The sequence below is a fragment of the Eumetopias jubatus genome, unplaced genomic scaffold, assembly GCF_037043125.1.
Source record: "Eumetopias jubatus isolate StellerSeaLion01/CBP00866 unplaced genomic scaffold, mEumJub1_p1.0 scaffold_10, whole genome shotgun sequence".
In the NCBI taxonomy this organism is placed as follows: Eukaryota; Metazoa; Chordata; class Mammalia; order Carnivora; family Otariidae; genus Eumetopias; species Eumetopias jubatus.
In genome coordinates, this window is record NW_028274816.1 from 98,653,442 (window position 1) to 98,666,398 (window position 12,957).

The window sequence follows — 12,957 nt, forward strand, 5'->3', positions numbered from 1 at the left end:
ACATCCGTGGCCCAAGTGGGACAGTTTAGTCAAACAGTGCTGATGGTAGCTATGTGCAGGACATTTCTCCAACGGCCCCTTTTCTGTTTTGCATTGTCCTTATGCGGGTTTTTGTCCACATCAGCACCTTCAGATCCCAAACAGAGATGCCTTTTTTTTTTTAACATCTAGATTTTAGCCCATTCTCTGAAACCACCCAAATCATTGGCACCTGGCACCATCTATTGGCCCCAACACCACTTTCTCCACCTCGATATCCAAGACCCTTAGCCCCACCCATTACCTACCTCTGAACTTTCTCTTTTACTTTGAATATAGTTGGCTTTGGAGGAATAACTGGGATCCTGATGCTGTTTCAAACCAAAAGTTGTAGATTTTATTACCCATTTCATTACCCATTGTATTCATTGTATGTATCCACTCATTGTACCCATTAATTGTGTATGTCTCTGGGTAGATTATGAACACCTCAGGAACAATAGTTATGGTTTATTTTCCTTCTTCTAGTACCTACCACACTCCTACGAGATTAGGTATTCAGATATATCTGGAATTAAAAATGAATTAAGTCAACACATTCTTTGCACAAGGAATGCTTTAATAATTCCCAAAATATAACAACTTCTTCACTGTGGTCTTCTTGGTTTGCAATGACAGTCAGGAACCAGAGGCCTAGGCCCAGATGGGTGCAAGGAGGAAGCCTGAGAAAACCATCTATTTCTGGGGCTCTGGTCAGTTTTCTTTGTAAATGGGAAGGAAAGAAAATAACACGAAGTGGAGGCAAGAGGAAGAGGAAATGAAGATTCCCGAATGAGAAGAGGAGCTCTGAAATGACTCCACAGCAGCCCTTCCCCCATCTCATCCCAAGAAGCATCCTGTCATCCAGTAGGAGAGGGGCCGGCCTGCACAGTGCAACCTCCACGCTACCCTGCAGAGAGAAAGATTGGTTCTTGCTTTACCGTTTAGTAAGCTCCTTCTCCACATACATGGCCCAACTCTTTGTGAGTCTCTTAGGCAGAGCAGTGCTCAGAACTTCCTTCATTGCTAGGTTTCTGGTCTGTCCCCCTGTGGCCCCTCTGATTCTTCTTTTAAATTTCCCTTATCTCTGGTGTTTGTCCGCTTCCCCCATTCAGTATGCTTCCACATTTTCAAATCCTATCTCCCTCTGAAGTGGGAGATCACCATTTTACGAGGCTGAGATTTACTAAATAAATAAAAAGATAAATAATCAATCAATCAATCTCAGGCGCAACTACTGACTCTCCCTTCAGAAAGGGTCAGCCCTAATAGTCATCCGTGTCCCCTCTGCTTGGTATTTCTAGAGTAGACAAGGCACGTGACTCCTCCATCCTCACAGACGCCTAGAGAGGACTAGAAAGGTCTAGTCCTTGCCTAGTGTGCCTTCCTCTCTCACTACATCCTGTAGATATCCGGTTTGAAATTCAGAAGAGTGAAGTAACCATCCCAATGTCCACCACTGGTAAGCTGACAGCTTTGGGTTATCTGCTCAGCTGAGAAGCTATACACCATTTACAGAAAATGTTGCTGCCACGGATGCCTGGGTGGCTCAGTTGGTTAAATGTCTGCCTTCGGCTCAGGTCATGATCCCAGGATCCTGGGATCGAGTCCCACACCGAGCCCCAAATCAGAGTCCCTGCTCGGCAGAGAGTCTTCTTCTCTCTCCTTCTCCCCCCCGCTTGTGTGCTCGCTCTCTCACTCTCAAATAAATAAATAAAATCTTAGAAATAAAAAACAATGTTGCTGGCAGAGGCTTGTGGCAATATGGCGGAGGAGTAGGAGACCTAGATTTCGTCTGGTCTCAGGAATTCAGCTGAATAGGGATCAAACCATTCTGAACACCTACGAACTCAACAGGAGATCGAACAGGAGAGTAACAACAACTCTCTGAACAGAGAAGCGACCACTTACTGGAAGGTAGGGCGTGCGGAGAAGTGAATCCGAGGCGATATTCGGGAGGATAGACGGCGGGGGAGGGGCCTCCGCAGGCCGCTTCTGGTAAGTGCTAGAGCCGCGGAGCACAAAATCGGACCTTTTAGAAGTTGGCTCGGCGGAGGGACGTCGCTGCAGTGGCTAAGCGGGGGGTGGAATCCTCCCGGGACAGTGTGGTCTCAGGACCCTTGGGGTCACAGAGAGACCGGGGGTGCCTGAGTGCGGCAGAGCTCCCAGGTATCAGAGCAGGGAAGCCGGCTGCAGAGACGGAGCCGAGGCGCGGGCTCTCAGCTCGGGGTGGCCATAAACTGTGATCTGCGACCCAGTCGGGGCACGGCTCCCCCAGCAGGGACCCAACAAGCAGCAGATCCGGGGAGACTCCCCTTCCTCCCCCGGGAGGAGCGGTGCGGGAACGCACTGCAGGGATCTGCTGGGTTTGGAGACTCCGAGCGGGGTCGGGTGCCAGAGATAGCAACGCTCGATCATAGGCCGGGTGAGCACGGAGTGCGGCCGGAGACCGGGGACACGGAAGTGACTGCTTTTCTCTGGGGGCACACTGAGGAGCGGGGCCCTGAGTTCTCAGCTCCTCCGAGTGGAGATTGGGAGGCCACCATTTCTGCCCTGGTCCTCCAAAGCTGTACCGAGAGCTTGCAGGGAACAAAAGCTCCTGAGAGCAAACCGGAGCAGCTTCCTTAGCCCGGACCGACAAGGACGGGGCAATTCCGCCTCCGGCAAAGACATTTGGAAACCACAGCAACAGGCCCCTCCCCCAGAAGATCAGCACAAACAGCCAGCAAGCCAAGACCAAGTTGATCGATCAAGGAGAATAGGAGAACTCCAGCGCTAGGGGAATACTGCACATAGATTCATGGCTTTTTTTTTTTTTTTTTTTTACCATGATTCATTATTTCATCAAAGTTAATTTTTGTTGACTTTTTTTTTAATTTTCTTTTTCCCTTTTTCAACCAACATCTTATAAATCCCCTTTTTTAAAAAAAAAAAACAACATTTTTTATCTTTCATTTTTAGAGTCATATTTTATCCCTTCATAGTAGTTACCCTTATTTTTGACATATATATATAAGTTGTTCTCTCTTTAAAATTTTGAGGTACACTTTCTTCTAACAGATCAAAATATACCCTAAATCACTAGTGTATGGCTTTGTTCTAGTCTCCTGCCTGATCACATTCTCTCCCTTTTTCCTTTTTTTTTTTCTTAAATCTTCTTTCTTTTTTCAAACAACTTATCGTACCAAGTCCTTTTATGAAACCTTTTATAATTTTCATCTTTACAGTCATCTTCCATCCCTTCATTGTATCAACCCTTTTTTGTACATATATGTCTTTCTTCCTTTAAAATTTTAGGAGGCACTTTTTTCTAACAGACCAAAATACGCCCAAAATCTAGTGTGTGGCACTGATCTATGCACTAGCCTGATCATATTTGATCATATTCTGCCTCTTTTGTATTGTTTTGTTTTTTGTTTTTATCTTTCTTTGTCTTTTTCTTTTCTTTTTTCTTTCTTTTTTCTTTCTTTCCCTTTCTTTTCCCCTGGTTTCAGGTCTTTTCTGATTTGTATACAGTATATTTGCTGGGGACGTTGTAAACCTGTTAGCATTTTGTTCTCTCATTCATCTATTCTCCTCTGGACAAAATGACAAGACGAAAGAAATCACCTCAGCAAAAAGAACAAGAGGTAGTACCGTCAGCCAGGGAACTACTCAATACGGATATTAGTACGGTGTCGGACCTAGAGTTCAGAATCATGACTTTAAGATACTAGCTGGGCTTGAAAAAAGCGTGGAAGTTATTAGAGAAACCCTTTCTGGAGAAATAAAAGAACTAAAATCTAACCAAATCGAAATCAAAAGGCTATTGATGAGGTGCAATCAAAAATGGGGGCACTAAATGCTAGGATAAATGAGGCAGAAGAGAGAATCAGCGATATAGAAGACCAAATGATGGAAAATAAAGAGGCTGAGAAAAAGAGAAACAACTACAGGATCACGAGGGCAGAATTCGAGAGATAAGTGATATGATAAGATGAAACAACATTAGAATAATTGGGATCCCAGAAGAAGAAGAGAGAGAGAGAGGGGCAGAAGGTATATTGGAGCAAATTATAGCAGAGAACTTCCCTAATGTGAGGAAGGAAACAGGCATTAAAATCCAGGAGGCACAGAGAACCCCTCTCAAAATCAATAATAATAGGTCAACACCCCGACATCTAATAGTAAAACTTACAAGTCTCAGGGACAAGGAGAAAATCCTGAAAGCAGCTCGGGAGAAGAGATATGTAACCTACAATGGTAGAAACATTAGATTGGCAACAGACCTATCCACAGAGACCTGGCAGGCCAGAAAAGACTGGCAAGATATCTTCAGAGCACTAAACGAGAAAAATATGCAGCCAAAAATACTATATCCAGCTAGGCTATCATTGAAAATAGAAGGAGAGATAAAAAGCTTCCAGAACAAACAAAAACTAAAGGAATTTGCAAACACGAAACCAGCCCTCCAAGAAATATTGAGAGGGGTCCTCTAAGCAAAGAGAGAACCTAAAAGCAGCAAAGAGCAGAAACGAACACAGACAACAGACAGTTAACAGTCACCTTACAGGTAATACAATGGCACTAAATTCATACCTTTCAATAGTTACCCTGAATGTAAATGGGCTAAATGCCCCAATCAAAAGACACAGGCTATCAGATTGGATTAAAAAACAAGACCCATCCATATGCTGTCTGCAAGAGACTCATTTTAGACCCAAAGACACCCCCAGATTGAAAGTGAGGGGGTGGAAAACCATTTACCATGCCAATGGACACCAAAAGAAAGCTGGGGTGGCAATCCTTATATCAGACAAACTGGATTTTAAAACAAAGACTGTAATAAGAGATGAGGAAGGACACTATATCCTACTTAAAGGGTCTATCCAACAAGAAGATCTAACAATTGTAAATATCTATGCCCCGAACATGGGAGCGGCCAATTATATAAGGCAATTAATAACAAAAGCAAAGAAACACATTGACAACAATACAATAATAGTGGGGGACTTTAACACCCCCCTGACTGAAATGGACAGATCATCTAAGCAAAAGATCAACAAGGAAATAAAGACTTTAAATGACACACTTGACCAAATGGACTTCACAGACATATTCAGAACATTCCATCCCAAAGCAACGGAATACACATTCTTCTCTAGTGCCCATGGAACATTCTCCAGAATTGATCACATCCTAGGTCACAAATCAGGTCTCAATCGGTAACAAAAGATTGGGATCATTCCCTGCATATTTTCAGACCACAATGGTTTGAAACTAGAACTCAACCACAAGAGGAAAGTCGGAAAGAACTCAAATACATGGAGGCTAAAGAGCATCCTACTAAAGAATGAATGGGTCAACCAAGAAATTAAAGAAGAATTAAAAAAATTCATGGAAACCAATGAAAATGAAAACACAACTGTCCAAAATCTTTGGGATACAGCAAAGGCAGTCCTGAGAGGAAAGTATATAGCAATACAAGCCTTTCTCAAGAAACAAGAAAGGTCTCAAATACACAACCTAACCCTACACCTAAAGGAGCTGGAGAAAGAACAGCAAATAAAGCCTAAACCCAGCAGGAGAAGAGAAATCATAAAGATCAGAGCAGAAATCAATAAACTAGAAACCAAAAGAACAGTAGAACAGATCCACGAAACTAGGAGCTGGTTCTTTGAAAGAATTAACAAGATTGATAAACCCCTGGCCAGACTGATCCAAAAGAAAAGAGAAATGACCCAAATCCACAAAATCATGAATGAAAGAGGAGAGATCACAACCAACACCAAAGAAATACAAACAATTATAAGAACATATTATGAGCAACTCTATGCCAGCAAATTAGATAACCTGGAAGAAATGGGTGCTTTCCTAGAGATGTATCAACTACCAAAACTGAACCAGGAAGAAATAGAAAACCTGAACAGACCTATAACCACTAAGGAAATTGAAACAGTCATCAAAAATCTCCCAAGAAACAAAAGCCCAGGGCCAGATGGCTTCCCAGGGGAATTCTATCTGACATTTCAAGAAGAATTAATACCTATTCTCCTGAAACTGTTCCAAAAAATAGAAATGGAAGGGAAACTTCCAAACTCATTTTATGAGGCCAGCATTACCTTGATCCCAAAACCAGACAAAGACCCCATCAAAAAAGAGAATTACAGACCAATATCCTTGATGAACATGGATGCAAAAATTCTCACCAAAATACTAGCCAATAGGATCCAGCAGTACATTAAAAGGATTATTCACCACGACCAAGTGGGATTTATTCCTGGGCTGCAAGGCTGGTTCAACATCCGCAAATCAATCAACGTGATACAATACATTAACAAAAGAAAGAGCAAGAATCATATGATCCTCTCAATAGATGCAGAAAAAGCATTTGACAAAGTACAGCATCCTTTCTTGATCAAAACTCTTCAGAGTATAGGGATAGAGGGTACATACCTCAATATCATAAAAGCTATCTACGAAAAACCTACAGCGAATATCATTCTCAATGGGGAAAAGCTGAGAGCTTTTCCCCTAAGGTCAGGAACGCGGCAGGGATGTCCACTCTCACCACTGCTATTCAACATAGTATTAGAAGTCCTAGCCACAGCAATCAGACAACAAAAAGAAATCAAAGGCATCCAAATCGGCAAAGAGGAAGTCAAACTCTCACTCTTTGCAGATGATATGATACTTTCTGTGGAAAACCCAAAAGACTCCACCCCAAAACTCATACAGGAATTCAGATTCATTTATTCGGATACCTAGGAATAAATTTAACTAAAGAGGCAAAGGATCTGTACTCAGAAAACTATAAAATACTCAGGAAAGAAACTGAAGAAGACACAAAGAAATGGAAACACGTTCCATGCTCATGGATTGGAAGAACCAACATTGTGAGGATGTCAATGCTACCTAGAGCAATGTACACATTCAATGCAATCCCCATCAAAATACCATCCACTTTTTTCAAAGAAATGGAACAAATAATCCTAAAATTTGTATGGAACCAGAAGAGACCCCGAATAGCCAGAGGAATATTGAAAAAGAAAAGCAAAGCTGGCGGCATCACAATTCCGGACTTCCAGCTCTATTACAAAGCTGTCATCATCAAGACAGTATGGTACTGGCACAAAAACAGACCCATAGATCAATGGAACAGAATCGAGAGCCCAGAAATGGACCCTCAACTCTATGGTCAACTTATCTTTGACAAAGCAGGAAAGAATGTCCAATGGCAAAAAGACAGTCTCTTCAACAAATGGTGTTGGGAAAATTGGAAAGCCACATGCAGAAGAATGAAACTGGACCATTTCCTTACAGCACACACAAAAATAGACTCCAAATGGTTGAAAGACCTAAACGTGAGACAGGAGTCCATCCAAATCCTAAAGGAGAACACAGGTAGCAACCTTTTCGACCTTAGCCGCAGCAACTTCTTCCTAGAAACATCGCCAAAGGCACGGGAAGCCAGGGCAAAAATGAACTATTGGGATTTCATCAAGATAAAAAGCTTTTGCACAGCAAAAGAAACAGTCCACAAAACCAAAAGATAACCGACAGAATGGGAGAAAATATTTGCAAATGACATATCAGATAAAGGGCTAGTATCCAAAATCTATAAAGAACTTATCAAACTCAACACCCAAAGAACAAATAATCCAATCAAGAAATGGGCAGAAGACATGAACAGACATTTCTCCAAAGAAGACATCCAAATGGCCAACAGGCACATGAAAAAGTGCTCAACATCGCTCGGCATCAGGGAAATCCAAATCAAAACCTCAATGAGATACCACCTCACACCCGTCAGAATGGCTAAAATTAACAAGTCAGGGAACGACAGATGTTGGCGGGGATGTGGAGAAAGGGGAACCCTCCTACACTGTTGGTGGGAATGCAAGCTGGTGCAACCCCTCTGGAAAACAGTATGGAGGTTCCTCAAACAGTTGAAATTAGAGCTACCGTTCGATCCAGCAATTGCACTACTGGGTATTTACCACAAAGATACAAATGTAGGGACCCGAAGGGGTACGTGTACCCCAATGTTTGTAGCAGCAATGTCCACCATAGCCAAACTGTGGAAAGAGCCAAGATGCCCATCGACAGATGAATGGATAAAGAAGAAGTGGTATATATACACAATGGAATATTATGCAGCCATCAAAAGGAATGAGATCTTGCCATTTGCAACGACGTGGATGGAACTGGAGGGTGTTATGCTGAGTGAAATAAGTCAATCAGAGAAAGACATGTATCACATGACCTCACTGATATGAGGAATTCTTAATCTCAGGAAACAAACTGAGTGTTACTGGAGTGGTTGGGGGTGGGAGTGATGGGGTGGCTGGGTGATAGACATCGGGGAGGGTATGTGCTACGGTGAGCACTGTGAATTGTGCAAGACTGTTGAATCACAGATCTGTACTTCTGAAACAAATAACGCAACATATTTTAAGAAAAAAGAAAAAGAAGAAGATAACAGGAGAGGAAGAGAAGGGGAGTATGTCAGAGGGGGAGACGAACCATGAGAGATGATGGACTCTGAAAAACAAACTGAGGGTTCTAGAGGGGAGGGGGGTAGGGGGATGGGTTAGCCTGGTGATGGGTATTGAGGAGGGCACGTTCTGCATGGAGCACTGGGTGTTATGCACAAACAATGAATCATGGAACACTGCACCAAAAACTAATGATGTAATATATGGTGATTAACATAAAAATAAAAAAATTAAAAAAAAAAAAAGAATGTTGCTGCCAATCAGGGAGAGGGATCCCTGTGGCAACTGTGATGGTATAGCTCACTTGCTCCCAGGCCTCCCAGGCCTCCAGCTGATTGAACTAAGCAGGGACACTGGGTCCAAGCTGAACCAATCAGATTCTTTATCCCGGGCACTTGGACTGGGACTGAGCCTGGGCAGTCTCTGTGGCCGCTTAGGACATTAGCCCATCAACTTGGGGCAGCCTTAGTCAGTCTTGTGGAATGTGGAGCAGAGAATGCTGCTCTATGAAGGAAGTAGTGAAACAAATGCACCAGGAAGCAGGAACTTGCCAGGAAAAGGTTGCTGACAGTTTCCAGCTCTGCTTGCGCTCTCTTCCTGAAGTCCAGCCGCACCTGTGTCTGCTCAGTGAGACACCTGGTCCCCTCAGGATACACCTCCCTCACCTAACTCAAGTTACTCTGTTACCGCATCTAAAAGAGTTTTCTTTTTTTTAATTTTTAAAAGATTTATTTATTTTCGAGAGAGAGAAAGAACGAATGAGGAGAGGAGCAGAGGGAGAGGGAGAGAGAATCCCAAGAAGACTCCCCACTGAGCGGGTAGCCTGATGCAGGGCTCAATCCCACGACCCTGAGATCATGACCTGAGCCAAAATCAGGAGTCAGACACTTAACTGACTGAGCCAGGCGCCCCCCAAAAGAGTTTTAATACATCAGAGAAAGACCCAGATCCCAGGTCTTGTAAGTCAGAGTCCCAAGCCCTGCCACTCTTCCACATCTTTCTAGACTATGAAAGGGTCTAGTCCTTGCCTAGTGTGCCTTTCTCTGTCATTACATCCTTCCTGGGGCTCTGCCCACTAACTTAGTCCCACAGTGTCCTCCTCACCAGTTCTTCATCCCCCCTGCTCCGGACACAATCTTTTTTGCACAGCTGATGGTTGAGAGAAGATTGGGGCTCAGTAGGTCTGAAAGGGAGAGAGAGAGAGTACCTGTGAGAACACAGAGGACAATCCCAAAGACTGAGGCAGACACGGGCTGTCCCTGCGCTGGCACGCACCACCCAGGGGCTGAGTACTTCCAGATTAAGCAAGAGGACCTCCCTTCCAGAGGACCATTTAGACATCCCTACAATGGCGGTCGGGGGTGTTGGGGGTGAGGGCAGGGGGGGCAGGACGACTGTTTATCATCTTACTTCCTAACTAGGGTAGATGGTGGTTCAGCCCACATTTGAGGATTTCTAGGGAAAGGAAATGTCAAAACAGGAGCACAGAGACCCAGGTAATCTTGGCTGATGAGAAAGGCTCTTTGGGTGAAGAGTCCAGGGATATTAATCAGCGTATGAAGGAAGGGGAGAAGGTCCAAGTCATTGACCTATGGAGCCTCCTGGAGTGGCTTTGAGGTGGGGAGTTTGCACTTGGCCTTTAATCAGATCATTAGCCAAAGTTAGTGGTTAGATGGTTAGAGCTGAGCCTTCAGGGCCACCAGCCTGGCATTCAGCACTGGTTCTATGAGCCTCAGTTTGCTCATCTGTAACATGGGCATCAAAATAATTTCCATTGCATGAAAAGCTGGGTGAAATGGACTCCTGGGGCCATCCCTCTGGGGATATTCCCAGGCTTTGAGTGGGAAGAGAAGTCCTGTGAGTAGAGCCTGGTCCTCCCTCTCCCACCCTGGGGCCCTGGCCAGACCTTGACAGTCCTCGTGGCAGATGTTCTCTGAGTGACTTTGGTAATCATTGCACCAGGAGTGGCTGTTGATCTGGAAGATTCCGTAGTCAAACCTGCCGTCCGCATTTTCATTTACCTTTGATATGTTGAATTTGCTTTCCACCAAAGCCAGACACAGCCCTTTGAACAGGGAGCAGAGGGTTTTCAGAGGGTGCCGAGTTGAGGGAGGAGTGGGATGGAGGAGAGAGGGAGATCAGGAAGCAGAAGAAAGGAACTAGGCCTAAGAGGCTGGATGGGGCAAGTGGGCTAGAAACACCCATGTGCTTCTCCCCGCACCCTTCGTCCCACCCACCCGCCCCTCAGTACAACCACTCATCACCTATCTGTCCATCCATGCTTCCTGCACTTAATGATCACCTACGGTGTGTCAGGAACTGTGCAAAGCCAAGTGCGGGACACTTAGCTGGGTCAAATGTAGATGTTGCCTTCAAGGGGCCTATAGTAGGAGAATGAAGATACCTACCTTAAAAGGCCACAAAACAAGATAAAAGGAGAAATAAGACAGCACAAGGCCGGTGTGCACAAATTCTGGGCAAAAGGGAGTTATTCCTACCATGGAGGAGGATGAAGCCTTTGCACTGTCTGCTCCCTCTGCCTGGAGCACTCTTCCCCAGACCCTGGGTGACCAGTGCCACTCAATGTCACCTCCTCGACTTCCCCTTCTAGGACAACATCACCTATCACGGCCCCGGCTTTCTTCTTCTGCATAACCTTTATCACTACTGGAAGTACTTCATATATAGTTGTGTGTTTGCATCTTGTCTGCCTCTCCCCCTAGAATGTGAACACTATGGAGGAAGGGGCTTTGTTGATGTCTCCATCCCCAGCACCGAAAATAGATCCCGGTACATAAGAAATGCTCAGCGAATAATTGTGGACTGAATCTGGAATGTTGGGAAGGGCTTCTTGGGGAGGGCTCCTTTTTGAACTTGGCTTTGAAAAATGAATGACAGGGAGAAAGATGGCCACCTAGGGCATGACCAGAGGAGGAGGAGAAATGGGGGAGGGGGAGTGTGTGAAGCAGCACTCACAGTCATTGAGGGAGTAGCCCTCAAACCCATCCAAGTCCTCCTTGTGCAGCACCCTGGCCAAGTCACAGCGATTGATGAGGCTGGCCTGACTTATGGCAATGAGGCAGCTGACCAAGGACATGAGTAGTGTCCCCGTCATGTTCGGAGGGGAGAAGGTGCTATCGAGGGTCCGTGGTTCTGAGGCTCTCCCACATGTGCCGCCGGTCTTTTCTGAGCGCCTGAGGAATCTGGAGAGAGAAGCCATATGTCCTCGCTCACACACAGCTGCCCACCTGGCTATTTCTCTTTCCTCTTATTTATTATTGTATACTCGTTTATTACAGAAACCTTTAAATATTTACAAAATAAGAGAGAAGACTATCATGAATCTTCATGTACACATTGCCCGGTGTCAACATTGAAAAACCAAGGCTGATCCCCTTCCATCTATAGATCTTCACTCCTTTTAGCTACTCTCACTCTTGTAATGGGCACCTAGCTGTGGGCAGTATTTGGGTACGGTGTGGGGGGAGGGGATGGCAAAGGAGGTTAATGAGAACTGTACTTCACTGGTGTTTGTGTGTGTGGATTTTAGCATATGCTTGCAGAGGAAGGGCCAGGACACCGGACGGCGAACTCCCCCCAACCCCACACCCCCAGATACACGACACATGACTTTTCCCAAGGGCATACCCTGCCTTGTGCAAGTCCTAGGAAGCTGTTTATGGGTTCTACGCTTTCATTTCCACGCAAAGGTGCATATCATAAAGCAAGTAAAAGTGACCTCACTGAAGAAATAACCTTCGCCTTCACGCTCTCTGTGCAGGGGGAGGAGTGAGGAGCAAGGGCTCTGGCTTCACATTGCCTACTTTCAGACAGGGCTGCTGTGTGACCTTGAACAATTTACTTGGGTCTCTCTGGGCCCTATTTGTAAAAGGAAGATACTCTAATACCTACTTAATAGGGCTGTCATGATGATTAAAGGAAATACGATCTTGATTTTGCATTTCCCCCAAACAGGAAGCAGGACTTCCGGGGGAAAGGTTAATTCCTACACTGGAGTAGGAAAGGGCATGAGGTAAGTCTGGATTATCTTGTGCTGCAAAGTAAGGCAACACTCAAAATATGGATCGGAGCATGTCAAGGGGACAAGAGAATCAGCTCCAAGGGGCACCCACTGGCCAAATCTGGAACATTATTTTTGGTAACAGCTTTGTTGAGATAAAATTCACAATACACAATTCACTATGCCATACCATCACTTCACTTAAAGTGTACAATTCAGTAGTTCTTTAGTGTGTTTGCGGAGCTTTACAACTATCACCACAGTCAATTGTAAAACATTTTCATCAGCCCAAGGAGAAACCCCATACCTGTTAGCAGTCACTCCCTGTGCCACTTCCCTCCTGCCGCAAATCTACTTTCTGTCTCTATAGACTATATTTGCCTCTTCTGGATATTTCACATAAATAGAGTCATAGACTATGAGGCCTTTGTGTCTGGCTTC

General features: G+C 44.7%; 1 protein-coding gene across 1 annotated transcript; it reads right to left on the bottom strand.

Moving 5' to 3' along the window:
- Positions 1-858: 858 nt before the first annotated feature.
- Positions 859-11,610, bottom strand: LOC114204231 (lysozyme-like protein 6). The gene is made up of 4 exons (XM_088027272.1): positions 11,472-11,610; positions 10,402-10,560; positions 9,600-9,678; positions 859-928 (listed from the first exon to the last, which is right to left on the bottom strand). Exons 1-4 carry the CDS (start codon positions 11,608-11,610, stop codon positions 859-861), a joined length of 447 nt encoding a protein of 148 aa, XP_087883398.1.
- Positions 11,611-12,957: the final 1,347 nt, after the last annotated feature.

Bases quoted from the DNA above. Each gene is read 5' to 3' on its own strand.
- LOC114204231 (XM_088027272.1), bottom strand. From the start codon at position 11,610: ATGACGGGGACACTACTCATGTCCTTGGTCAGCTGCCTCATTGCCATA. The intron at 9,679-10,401 runs GTCTGGCCAGGG...TCTCCCTTTCAG, and splicing joins CTGCCACGAGGACTGTCAAG to ACCTACTGAGCCCCAATCTT. The intron at 929-9,599 runs GTGAGGAGGACA...TTCTCTCTGCAG, and splicing joins GCAGGGGGGATGAAGAACTG to GGTAGCGTGGAGGTTGCACT.